Consider the following 13,984-nt stretch of genomic DNA (forward strand, 5'->3'; position numbering starts at 1 on the left):
TTCTTCAAAAACTTGGTGGGTACAGCTTATAGAAAGGTTGCATATGACGTCACATCCGTTTTTTTTTCTTCACGGCTTAATTCACACGATGGTCTAGCAGCACTAAAGCACTAAAACAATTGAGAGTGAGTCTATAGAGATTAAGCAGAAAATGTCATATTGCGGTTCTGTTCTTGGATTTTACAGCCGTTCAAATACAGAGATAGGAGAGAGCTTTCGTAGAGTCCTGAAAGAAGTGGCTAACAAAGGTAATAAAGTCATGGAAAAAAGTACGTCCAAGAAAATGGCTCTTAAAAATATAACTTTGATCATCTTTTGGAATACAATTGGATCGCTTGTGTCTGCAGCGTTTACTTTGTAAAATGTTTGTTTAAACATTTGATTTCTTTGAGAAACTTTCTGTGATGCACACCTACTCAGTGGCCTAGTGGTTAGAGTGTCCGTCCTGAGATCGGTAGGTTGGGAGTTCAAACCCCAGCCGAGTCATACCAAAGACTATGAAAAAATGGGACCCGTTGCCTCCCTGCTTGACACTCAGCATCAGGGGTTGGAATTGGGGGTTAAATCACCATAAATGATTCCCGGGCGCAGCACCGCTGCTGCCCACTGCTCCCCTCACTTCCCAGGGGGTGATCAAAGGGATGGGTCAAATGCAGAGGACACATTTCACCACACCTAGTGTGTGTGTGATAATCATTGGTACTTTAACTTAAATATAGTGTTTGATAGGAGAACTAAAAGTAAAGAAATTACAATAGATTGCATTAGTTTTTTATTCTTTTGTGGTTGCTATGCCTGAATATAACTACAAAGACCTGGTTGTGCAAATAAAATAAGGTCATGTTAGGTCCAAGTAATACGGTAAATACTGTGATTGTTTGTCCAATACACCGTATTTTTGTTGTCAATTTTTATACCATAAACTAAAAGCGGAGTTGTTGTGCAGGAAAACCAAGTTCTTAATTCGACACAAATGTCCACATTATAGCATCGTTGGTGATATTTTTTAGCATCTAGACAGTATTCTTAGTAATATTAATAAAGTAGATGAATAAATCTCGTAGGCTCAACAGCATATACTGAATCTTGATATCGCTGGCACACATTGCTTAATCCCAGGGACATATGCAGCTAAATAATGAGACAAAACATGAGCTTCACTGCATTAAAACAACTGCAGACATGAATCGTAGATGAGACTAATATTTGTAGCAGCAGCATCCATTTTCTCATTATCGTCACGATCACAGCAGCATGGCACTCGTTATGTCAATCAAATATGTTACTTACCGAGGCACAAATAAGTCCAACTTTGTCTTTCACCGAATAATGTTTAAATTGTGGACCCCTCAGATGCAAAGACATGATGTGCCTCCAATCTTTTCTTCTCTAAATATCATAAGTGTCAAGTGAAGTGAGGTAGCAGAACCTCTTGGTGTTGATAAATTGTTTAAATCTTTAAAAAATATATTTTTCTTAAGAGTGTAAAAATGCACATTATCCCATTTTAAATATTTTTCATTCTCACTTTTATGTTTGCCTCTAAACCTTTCAAAATAAACCTAAGTCAGGTAAATAAATATTCGTCTAATGGGGCTTAGACCATCGCCTGAAACCAAGAAGTGCCTAAATTTGCCTGTAGGTCACGTGATTGCAACTCACATATAGTCCGCAAAATACGGTAAATGTTGTCTACACCAGCTGATGAATACAGGAGACCCTCGTTCTACATTGTTTAGCGTGTCTATTTCTGACTGATGTGCTCAATACAGCTTGGTTTTTGCAGATTCTTGTGGTACTATTGAGGGTTTAGCCGATACTGTACTAATTAGTATACTTTGGTTCCTGCCCGAATGCAGCTGACATAGGCTCCAGCACCGCCCGCAACCCTGAAAGGGACAAGCTGTAGAAAATGAATGGATGGTTGGATCGTTCAGGTCAATACAGCACACTACTGTTTGAGTATACATTGCATATGGCATGGATTCTCAAACTTGTATGAGTGGCACTTGGGCTTTACAGTCTTCTTGTAGGCGAAGACAGGCTTGATGGTCAATAACCATGAGTTTCATTTGGAAGAGACTTGAGCACATCAATCTATTTGACCCAATCCAAACAACTTTTCATTATAATGGTGTAAATTAACCAACAAATAAAGTCAGCACAGAATCGCACATAACACCACACCTGCTCAGTGAACATTGTGGACATTATAAAACCCTGTAAATTAACCAACAAATAAAGTCAGCACAGAATCGCACATAACACCACACCTGCTCAGTGAACATTGTGGACATTATAAAACCCATTCAATCACTGTATATCATTTAAAATGACCCTTATATAAATCCCTTACAGTGAATTTTGGAGTAGTTGTAATGGTGCAATAACCTTTTTAGGAAGACCAGTACAGAGGCGTTACAATAACCTGTAAGACTTGGAATAAAAGCATGCATTAGCATCTCCATGTTGCTCTGAGAGAGAATTAGGCGAATTATGGCTATATTCTTACGATGATAAAAAAAACAATTTTTGTTATATTTTTATATGTGATATTAAACTACAGAGTCGAAATCGACGCCTAGATTTTTCACTTGTTGTGATGGAGTTAAAGAAAAAGTTTGTATTTTCAATATTTATTTATCTCTCAGGGCCAATGACTAAAACTACTGTCTTCTCCTGGTTAAGCTGTAAAATGGTTATCAGCCGTCCAGGATTTAATATCTAAAATGCAATTAAAAAGAGTATCAGTTGGTCTCGTGTCATCAGGAGACATGTAAGTCGAGCCAAGTGGAATCATGTAAATATTTAAAAGAATAGGACCAAAAATGTATCCTGGAAGCATACCACATGGCATAGTACATATGTGTATACATACTGTATATATCATATATTAACTTAATATGGATATATGTACATATATATATATATATATATATATATATATATATATATATATATATATATATGTATATATATATATACATAGGTTATTGGACTTAGACTTCCTTTTATTGTCATTCAAATTTGAACTTTACAGTACAGATAAGAACAAAATTTTGTTGCAATAGCTCATTGTAGTGCAGGATAAAAGAACACACACTGTGTTTGTGTTTGTGTGTGTGTGTGTGTGTGTGTGTGTGTGTGTGTGTGTGTGTGTGTGTGTGTGTGTGTGTGTGTGTGTGTGTGTGTGTGTGTGTGTGTGTGTGTGTGTGTGTGTGTGTGTGTGTGTGTGTGTGTGTGTGTGTATATACATTATTACTTTACATACAGCCAACTTTTGGCCCTCGGCCGAGTTTGGAAACACTGCAACATCTGATCTAGATGTTGTAGGAACACCAGATTATTTTTTTTAATATAAAAAAGCAAAAAACGTGATTGACTGAAAAATTATATCAGAAAAATAATTGTACTGATACAGATTTTATTATCAAGAGTTGTTGAAAATGAACTCTAAATCAATTTTTCTTTGCTGAAATATTACCTGCAAATAGATGCGCCAAACCATGGTGATGCGCAGAATATATCATTGGGGTTAAATGGAAATTACAGTGCAAAAACAAATCTTAACTGGCAAAATGTATTTAAAAAAAAGCCATGTTTATTCTTTTACTGCAGAGCGAGCTATCCCTTTTGATCACATGATGTATGAACATCTCCAGAAATGGGGTCCGCGGAAACAAGAAGTCAAGTTCTTCCTGCGCCACGAAGATTCTCCGACTGAGAGCAGCGATCAGGGTGAGTGTGTTTTACAGTTTTACGTGCATTACAGGGTCATCAGGGAATTCCACGTGTGTACTGGTGTGATCACTTTGAAGTTCTAGTTGATTTTTTTAAATGTTCATGTTTATCCTTAAGTAGCTGAATTCATACACACTCCTGGAATGTTATCACACTCATGACTATTAACTTGCGTTAAAACATCAGCTAAGTCAGCCTTGCTCGTCCTTGTTCTCGTGTTGTTCTGTCATGTGCAATTTCATCAGTGACTTTTCCTGACGGTGCTTGTTGACTATAAATATGTGTGTGGGAGCATCACCCAGCTTTCCTTCTGACTGGCTTGACAATGATAGCCGTCATGTCCTCGCAGGAAGTCAACAGTCTCAGGATCAGACGAGTCGAAGGAGTGGCAATGCTGGAGAGAAGCACAATGAGAACGGGGTAAGATTTTTGAAACCTGCACTAGCTTGTTGATAATCAACATCAGCAGGATAGAAACACATGGTAAATCACGTCAATGAGATTGTAAAGGGGGTGGTAAAACAACAATTAGTACTGTATATGCTATGAATGCTTCCATTCAGTTAACTGCAATCTCCTGATGGTTTGTCTGCAACAGCAAATCACCACATGGTTCTCTAAATACCACCCTCTTGTAATTATTTTAATTAACTCCACAGGATGGCAGGAGCTGCATTTGAAGCATCATGAGTGGTCAGCAACAAGCCGATTTATTTATCTCTCTATGGGCTACTCCGCTTTTAGTGTGAAACCCGGTGTGTTACACTTTTGGTACTTTTGTTAGCATTAAACTCATCAACTGTGTTAAGGTTGGCTGAGCAGTTGGCCCCTGACCGTTATTACAACATTGGTTCTGTTGTTGCCGTGTTGTACAAGATACTACTTAATTAATGACCATGTGGCGTATGAGAGCTATGTTTTCCTTTCCGGCTTCTCAGACTCCAAATCATTATTTAAGTAGACAACTCCAATTATCCCCTGCTTTTTCCCGTCCTCTTTCAGTTTAGGTAGATAAACAATAATTAGAGCCTTTACGGTACACTACCTTGATTGGGTGTTACTCTCAACGCTGTTAGGAGTTGCCCGTCAGGTGTAACCTTTGTTGTGAAGCAAGCTGCAACTTTGTGGTTCGTGTGTATGCTTGTGTCTGATAAAAGCTGCCTCCAGGGCCGCGTCCTCTCTTGCTCCCTCACTCCAACCATCTGTCCCAGATTTCACAATAGAAAAGTGATGCGGTCAAGGAATCGAAACTAATTCATCCTTTGGGCTGAAGAAGCGAGTTCAGGACTGTGTGTGCAGAGTGGACCGATTGTGTTTATACCCCCATTTCATTCTAGAAAATAGTAACTGGTTGCACAAGAGCACTCGAACAATTTAATAGCTTACCAAAAACTTTTGGTTTGATTGTTCTGAGAAATTACCATAAGCTCTTCCTGACAACAACTCTGTAAACCGACTTTGCTCGACCTCTTAAGTGGCGAGGTTAAATTGTGTTTAGGTTTCCTTGTGAATATTCGATTTAAAGGATTATATCAGTCAGCCTGCAGGATGATGTAACAGTCCCTACGAGGATCATTAGTTTGGGATATAGCTCTTGCTCTCAGGTCCATACAGAGCGGACCATCCTCTCTCGTAAAGAGCATAAGTGGCTCAAGGGAACTTGACAATGATATTTTATATATAGTATAGAATTACAATCTGTTCTGGTAATACTTGTTGGATAAATGCCAGTGTCTCTCAGTAGCCCTTTTATATGTGCTGTTTAGTCTCAATAGCCCTTTTATAAATGCTGTTTAGACGCAATGAAGCTGATGTTCCCTGAAAGCAATAGCTTCCCCTCATCATTTCTGTTGGAATCTGTGGGTGTGTGACGGCTTCTCCCACGAGGGAATCGTCATCATGTGTCGCCTCAGTGCGTTTTTGAGCGTGACTATGTGAGCCTGCCTCGTCTTTCCCTTGTCTTTGCTTCAGTTAAGTGACTTCATCAAACTCCTTCCTCAGACGGCATTTTGTCTTAAGTGACTGAACAAATGCCATGTAAGGATTAGATATTAAGGTTTCCCTTATTTTTTTTTTAGCTAAACATAGTTTATTTAAAAAGAGAAAAAAGTGTTTTAAATAATTGTTTATGTATTTCCAATAGAATAAATTGTAATTCTTAATATTTATTACTTAAGACATTTTAGCCCAGCAACTATATTAATATTCTGTGCAATTAAATATCAAAGGCCTATTTAAACGTGAGGGAGATAAATCTACCGAACATATTCATTTAAAATGTAAAAGAAAAGCGACTCGTTGAGGAAAAATTACCATGACTGTCTTTGATTATTCCAAAGCTGCAGGTGTGGAAGTGCTATTGTGGTTAGCATACAATTCAGAGTGCATTATTATTATTATTATTATTATTATTCAGTTAACTGCTGAGTATCCTATAGTTGCTGGTGGGTATTAACTGTGTGGTTACAGCCATGTGTTTTTTTTTTTTTAATTTTTTATAAACTCTACATGATGACAGAAGCTTCATTTGAAGCATTTATTACAATATGTAAAACAAACTTTTATTTTTTGTTGCAATTGCTTGCCCACCCCTTTTAAGCTGCAAACTAGTTGGGCCTGAAATACATGCACCCTCTTCTTCTTACTGCTAAATAGGTCAATCTTTCATGCCGTCACACAACAGATGACATGATCCGTCATTAAATAATTCTTAGTCAGGCAGTTTTAGTTCAAGTCGTAGTCACCGATTACAGCACAATGTTTTCTGCCCAACAATTTAAATGGTCAGTTATGTGTGCAAATGGCAACTAGTCCTCCGAGCGACACACTCAGTGAGATTCTTCACAATTTGTGTCTTGTGGCCTGAATCATACTCCTACCAAAACTAAACATGGAAACCTCACACATTGAACTATGTGTTAAGGTGGGTAATCAACGCGTGGAGCTCACCCTCTCGGAGCTGCAGGAGATGGCCTCACGGCAGCAGCAGCAGATCGAGGCTCAGCAGCAGATGCTTGTCGCAAAGGTAGCGTCCCTCGACTTTTTATATTGTCAATAAATCTTTCATTTCTAGCAACACTTAACAAGCATGGCATTAGTTAGCCTCCTGAAACACATTTTCTTAAATCTGCTTTTTAATGCTCAAACAAAAAAGTGCAGTGACCTGTTTTAGGTATTACAGTAATAGTTTTATTTTGGGTTACAAATGTTTTGTTTTACAGAGAACTCCGGTAAACATTATGTAATTAGAGAGGTGGGACGCAGTATGAGTCATGGGGCTGGTACTTTCCTTGCCATCTTTTTAAGGGATGCATCTATGGACATTGCTGAGAAAAGTCTCTGTTCGTTGCAAGTGGAATTTTAACCAGCCACCCTTTTTTATGAATTGACTAGGTGTAACCTAGATTATCTTGAACTTCTTTGGAGTGCATTGACATGTTGTCATCCGAGAGGAAGCCCTAGCTCAGTGCCTGTCTAAAAAGTGGGACTATTCAAAACCCTGCAGTCATTTGGAAAACTGCCCCTGTCGCTTCTTATTTTAGCCCTGATAACTAGAGCAGTTGGATGTAGAGATGAAGTCATCCGAGCCCCTACATCCCCACTCAACCTTAACACTACACTGCATGCAGTAGAAAGAATTGGCCTCTTTTACAGTCCTGTAGTTGAGGTACGCATTGTATGATGCCCTTGTGTCCCTTCTTCATTTGTCTTTTTCGCTTGAAGGAACAGCGTCTGCGTTACCTAAAGCAGCAGGAGAGGCGTCAGCAACAGACGGCCACAGAAAGTGAGAAGCTGCAGAGGCTAAAGGAGCGGGTGGAGAGCCAGGAGGCCAAGCTCAAGAAGATCCGCGCCATGAGGGGCCAGGTGGACTACAGCAAGGTCATCAATGGCAACCTGTGTATGTATCTCTGTACGATATATAAACACATGAAAACATTTTTGAGGTGGTCGTTTTGTGGCGCACACCCAGCTGCAGAGATCGAACAAGTGAGCGGCCTGTTCCATGAGAAGCAGGCTGAGCTACAAACCGCCGTGCTGAGGGTAGAGCAGCTCAGCTTGCAGTTGGAGGACCTCCGCAGGGGGAAGCTCAACGGCATACAGTCAACACTTGGCGGACAAGTGACTGGCACTGCAGCGCTAGAGCTCCGGAAGCTCTACCAGGAGCTTCAGGTATTTCACAGCACACACGTAATATCCGACAAAAGTGAGTAATATATGCACAGGTTATATAGCAGAATGTCTTTACTATTAACACACACAGACATTCTTGTGTAAGTATGTGCAACACTAGTGAGTGCACTTCACAGTGAACATGTACAAAAGTGTTGATATTTGGTGTAAGTCCCATTTTTGTCTAACGCTGCCTTAATTCTTTTGGGCATGGGATTCACCACAGATGCACAGATTGTTAGTGTAATATATGATAACACCACTTGGGGAGTTGGTGAATATTGAACATCTTTCTTCATTTCTACCTCGACACCCACAGGTGTTCAATATGGTTCAGGTCTGGAGGAGACATACTTTGAAGCAGATCATGCTTTGTTTCACAATGTCACACCTAGGGTTAAAATAAATGATAAATGGGTTGTACTTGTATAGCGCTTTTCTACCTTCAAGGTACTCAAAGCGCTTTGACACTACTTCCACATTTACCCATTCACACACACATTCACACACTGATGGAGGGAGCTGCCATGCAAGGCGCCAACCAGCACCCATCAGGAGCAAGGGTGAAGTGTCTTGCTCAGGACACAACGGACGTGATGAGGTTGGTACTAGGTGGGATTTGAACCCGGGACCCTCGGGTTGCACACGGCCACTCTTCCACTGCGCCACGCCGTCCCTATCGATTATTTTCATTATCGAGTAATCTATCGGTTAGTTTGTTCGATTAATCAAGTACATGATTAGTATAAAAACAGTGTTCTCGGCTCAATGGGTATTTTAGGGAAAATAATCAACATAAACAGATCATTTTTCTGCTCACCACAAGCTTAATTATATCTTTCTAAAACAAAATACACATAATCAACATTAAAATTGCACTTTTAACACGTGCCTGACAGGGAACTTATGATAAGTTACGTTATTTCTGACTTATTAAATGTTGTTACACTGTTGGATACTTGTGTTAAACAATGCCAAAGCGTTGAATCATAACGTTCATGTAGTTTTAGATGCCACTGTTTGCCGGTTATGGCATTCTGGCTATGGTGTGACGTCACAGCAAGGTGGATGTACTTATTTGGACATTTAGTAAAGTGCTGAGCTTCAGGCTGTGAGGAAAGAAATTTAGGATAAAGTATTATTTTTTTTAATCTAATCTTGGCATGCACATAACACCTACGTGCAACATGCAGTGACATTAATGCTGCTAAAAGCAGCTTTTTTCCAAATCTATATAATGTTTATGAAGTTTATTTTGTGTATTTTGTTTCCCGCTTTCAGATACGCAACAAACTGAACCAGGAGCAGAACAGCAAGCTGCAGCAGCAGAAGGATCTTCTGAACAAGCGCAACATGGAAGTGACGTTAATGGACAAGCGCATCAGCGAGCTGCGGGAGCGCCTCTACAAGAAAAAAGCTGAGGCACGTCAAAAAGAGAATCTCCCTGTAAGGCTAGAAGCGCTCAACACATCTCAACACTACGACTCTTATTTATTCCTATTCAGGTTTTCTATTAAAGATGACAAAACACCCCAAACCCTGCTGAAAGTTTCTTTATGGCACCTTTTCTTGCTTACTTGTGATTTATATCACATATTCCTCTGCCTACAGCTCAGCAGGGCCAATGGACCGCCCTCCCCACAGGCAGGTCCCGGGACGCTGGGCCGTGTGGCGGCTGTGGGTCCTTACATCCAGGTCCCCGTGCCGTCCCGACAGGATGCGGGCTACACCTTGCCACCCGAACCTCTGAAACCGCAGAATCTGGGGGTAAATAACCAGGTCAACCAGGGCCGCACCAAGTCAGGTTGGTCCTCTACTTTTGAAATCATATTTCAGATCAAATTTGTAGTAATACTTGTTACAGTATGTTAGAATTTACACTTGCTGTGCACTTCATGGATACACACGTATCTAATTAAGGTCTTCAAAATATTACAAACATTCGTTTTGCACTACTACAATGATGCCAATATTATTAAAATATGAGCTATCGGGAGAAATGAGCATCCAGTTCTCGTACTGAATGTCCTTTGTTAATGCAGGTGTACCTAATGAAGTGGCCAGTGAAAGTATTGTGCAATAATTTCACATTGAACACCTCTTGCATGAACAATTTTTTGACAACAGATTCTCTCTCCTTCCTACCTGATTTCCCGGTGAATTTTTTCCACCTGCATATGAAATTCTGCAATGTTTCCTTCTTCCTCTCTAACCTTCCTCTCTTCCTGTGTGCTGTGTTGTCTACACCGTGACCTTTCATTCCCCATCCTCCATTTCTTTTCACTCCTTTCATGTGTCTCCTGTTTGTGATGTTTCTGTCTTGCTGGGTTTGCGGGGTGGGGTGAAGATGGTGCGCGAAAGCCTCCAGGCGCCTGGAAGGTGTCTGATTTAGACAACGTCGTGGACCCGCTACCCCCGCCCTCTCCAGAGTCTCACCCGGACACTGGCGCCTCTTCCACTTGCTCTGATGGCACCTCCCGTGAGTGCGCAGTGGAGTGGCACCATCTTTTTCACAGAACACTGCACTTTCTGCAGCTTTCCCTCTTTTTCTAATTTTAACCATCTGCCTTTTTTGGGGAATCAACTAGAACTTTTTGGCAAGGGCACACATCATTAACCGTTTTAGTTGACATGATTAATTGAGTGATTGATTATTCGTAGCACCAAAGTAGCATGCTGCTGCTATCTTTAAACACTTTGATGCAAAATTATATCAATTCTAGTTGCTGTCATCCCGTGCGCTTCTGTAGACTCACTATGTGGTTTGATGAAGATTTTTTTGGAGCATCAGCGCTTTATATTTTCTCACCGTGACCAAACTCACTTTTAGTTGCAAAAACACTTAACATGGCTTGTTCATGATAAAGTATTATTAACAATATATCCCCATATAATCTGTTTGTGCTCAGATTGCTTAATCTTAATATAGACTGTTTAAATCTACAGTTTGTCATAATTGTGGAAAAACATACAATAAGCATTGTGGGTCCATCATATTATTTCAGCTCATTTTGTTTTAATGGTTCCATGCTGTCTTTTTGTAGTGTTGTGTTCTTATGTTTTTTGAAGCACATTTAAAAAAAATTTTTTTTCATTTACTTAATTGAAGATAAACAGAACATGCATGATTTAAATGTTTTAGTATTTAACTGTGCTATGCATACTATATAAAATGTTAACCGAAGCTTAATATTCAAAGTTTTCATTTATATGCAATGTCATTGATATATAATAATGCATCAATTTGAACTAACGACTGCATAATAATAACAAAGCATTTTGACTGACCTCCAGTGGCCATGCAGTCTCATTACATCTGCTGTTTTTACTCTGCAATTAACTGTGGCCTGCTTTGCTGTGCTTTAGCTAATGAAGTTGGTTGGCCTCCTGCGGGTAAGACCGGCACATCTCTAAAGCCTCCCGAGAGAAGAGACTCAGATACACAGCAGGGTAAGAACCCTCCTTCCAGCGCCCCTGCGGCTCCAAGTGCAGAAAAGGTCAGTGTACTTTCTTCTAATGCTCTTGAATTAGTTTTATTCTGCTTTTTTAGCACAGTTTTTATTGAAATGCAATTATTTTATTTCTTTCATATTTTCAGGCGCTTGATTCCAAAAAGACAGTGTCGTCCCCTTCCATATCCAAACCGCAACCACCACCCTATGGCTCCCACCTCATTTCTGCCAACTCTGCCAGCTCTCTGGAGCGTCGCAAGGATGCTCCGCCACCACTGCCGTCGCCTCGCCCACTAACAAACCCCCCTGCGCCCGCTTGGCCCCGAGTGCCCTCATCCACAGGCTCGTCCTCGCAGCAAATCCAGCAGCGGATCTCTGTGCCGCCAAGTCCCACCTTCCATCCTCACGTACTGCTCTTCCCACCCGGCATGAGCGAGCGGCTGGATCCCCCTCCCGCTGTAGCGGTGCGTCCCTTCATCCCAGACAGAGGATCTCGGCCACAGTCACCCAGAAAGGGTCCGGCGACCATGAACTCCAGTTCCATCTATCACATGTACCTCCAGCAGGCAGCACCAAAGAGTCAGCCCCTAAAACCTGCTCTTAAAGCAGGTAAAACCTTCTTCTTCTTTCCTCTTTCAGCAATTATTTATTTTTAAAGGACAATACTGTAAGTATGGATATACCATAAAGTACTCAAAGTAAAGTTTGTCAACTAAAAGGGATGAAAATCTCACGGTAGGATATGATCACGGTAATAATCCTACAGTACGATATTATTGTGACATACAGTACAGGCCAAAAGTTTGGACACACCTTCTCATTCAATGGGTTTTCTTTATTTCCATGACTATTTACATTGTAGATTGTCACTGAAGGCATCAAAACTATGAATGAACACATGTGGAGTTATGTACTTAACAAAAAAATGTGAAATAACTGAAAACATGTTTTATATTCTAGTTTGTTCAAAATAACCACCCTTTGCTCTGATTACTGTTTTGCACACTCTTTGCATTCTTTCGATGAGCTTCAAGAGGTAGTCACCTGAAAGCATTTTCACTTCACAAGTGTCATAGTATTGATGTCTTCAGTGTGACAATGTACAATATATATAGTCATGACAATAAAGAAAATTCATTGAAATAAGAAGGTGTGTCCAAACTTTTGGCCTGTACTGTATGTCCAAAAAAAAAAAGACTTAATGTCATAGTGTGTAAAATGAATTGGCAATAAACACACTTAATGTAATTGAACACAAACATAATGCTCAAATGTTCCAATCATATTATTACTACAAACAAGTATATATATGTTTTTTAAATACGCTTTCAGTTAAGTGTCTTTAAACTGACAATATAAACATCCAGTGTAACAAATATAAAACAATAATGTTCACATATTTATTTTTCAACTTTTAACTTCAGAGAAACAGTGTCCTCTGCAGTGGACAGCTTATATCAGTGTTTAGAATGCTGATTCTCTGAAAAGTTAACTGTCGATTTTAACATTCAGTAATGTCAATACCTCATCAGCTGATGCTTGGCCTCGTTGGCATCAGATATATTTTCCGGGTGACGGAAAATATATCCGTAAAAGTGTCGCCAAACTTTTTTTTTTGTTCACGATGCCGCCTGGTGCATTTCCTTCTTAAAACATGGAGAACAAGTGTCTTTAAACCACAAGTTGATTTAAAGTTTTTTTAAAAAAAAGTGTGTTTGAGAAATCACAACTTCTGACCGACTTCATGTGTCGTCTTGGAAACACTCCAGACGAAGGCGGTGGCTTTGCCTTGCAGTACATGCAGACCAAAAAGACTGTGTTTTAGCCAGGGTTTCTTTGTCTGTTAGCAGCATTACTCAAAAAGTTATGGATAGATTTTGATGAAATCTTCAGGAAATGTCTGGAAAAAGTATCCTTTCTCTCTCTTTTACAACCTCCTAAACAAGGACCTCGCACACTTGCTCTACGCAGAGAATTTTATGGAAACCAGCCAATTCAAAAGTGCCAACAAAAAACTACACTGACCAAGTTTTCATTTTATACTGTCAGACGTAAGGTTGTATACCAATATTTTGGTACCGGTACCAAAATGTATTTCGATACTTTTCTAAATAAAGAGAACCACTAAAAAATTGCATTATTGGCTTTATTTTAACAAAAAATCCTAGGGTACATTGAACATATGTTTCTTACTGCAATGGAAGAACATTTTTTTCCTTAAATAAAATAGTAAACATCCTAGACAAATTGTGTTTTAGCTGTAAGTAAACAAACAAAGGCTCCTAATTAGTCTGCTGATGTATGCAGCAATATATTGTTTCATTTCTCATTCTAATATTTTGCCAAAATGATAAAAGACAAGCTGTAAAAATGGATTATAATTCAATTTCTTCATTTACTGTTATATCGGGTTATTTTCCATTACAACATGTTGTATTTACTCTTGTGTTAAAATGCAATAATCACTTATTCTTCTGTTGTTTGGATACTTTACATTAATTTTGGATGATACTACAAGTTTAGGTCTCGGTCCAATACCAAGTAATTAGTTACAAGGTACAATTCTTATGTGTCCAGGGACATATTTTCTGAGTTTAGGAATTTTATATGAATTCAAAAGA

At 39.5% G+C, this 13,984-nt stretch overlaps 1 protein-coding gene across 6 annotated transcripts in view; it reads left to right on the forward strand.

Annotated features, from left to right (window-relative positions):
• The window catches only part of ppp1r13bb (protein phosphatase 1, regulatory subunit 13Bb), a 41,597-nt gene that overhangs the window by 16,527 nt on the left and 11,086 nt on the right, over positions 1-13,984 (forward strand). For 3 of the 6 annotated variants that reach the window (XM_061900459.1, XM_061900461.1, XM_061900456.1), the window contains 10 exons: positions 3,619-3,738; positions 4,091-4,161; positions 6,665-6,766; positions 7,465-7,639; positions 7,712-7,911; positions 9,193-9,357; positions 9,523-9,715; positions 10,259-10,390; positions 11,278-11,408; positions 11,510-11,972. In XM_061900459.1, the coding sequence (XP_061756443.1) occupies positions 3,619-3,738; positions 4,091-4,161; positions 6,665-6,766; positions 7,465-7,639; positions 7,712-7,911; positions 9,193-9,357; positions 9,523-9,715; positions 10,259-10,390; positions 11,278-11,408; positions 11,510-11,972 (1,752 nt within the window). The remainder of the gene's footprint in view (positions 1-3,618; positions 3,739-4,090; positions 4,162-6,664; positions 6,767-7,464; positions 7,640-7,711; positions 7,912-9,192; positions 9,358-9,522; positions 9,716-10,258; positions 10,391-11,277; positions 11,409-11,509; positions 11,973-13,984) is intronic. The other 3 variants (XM_061900457.1, XM_061900458.1, XM_061900460.1) reach the window with 3 other exon arrangements.

Source organism: Nerophis ophidion, linkage group LG05 (genome assembly GCF_033978795.1).
Source record: "Nerophis ophidion isolate RoL-2023_Sa linkage group LG05, RoL_Noph_v1.0, whole genome shotgun sequence".
NCBI classification, from domain to species: domain Eukaryota; kingdom Metazoa; phylum Chordata; class Actinopteri; order Syngnathiformes; family Syngnathidae; genus Nerophis; species Nerophis ophidion.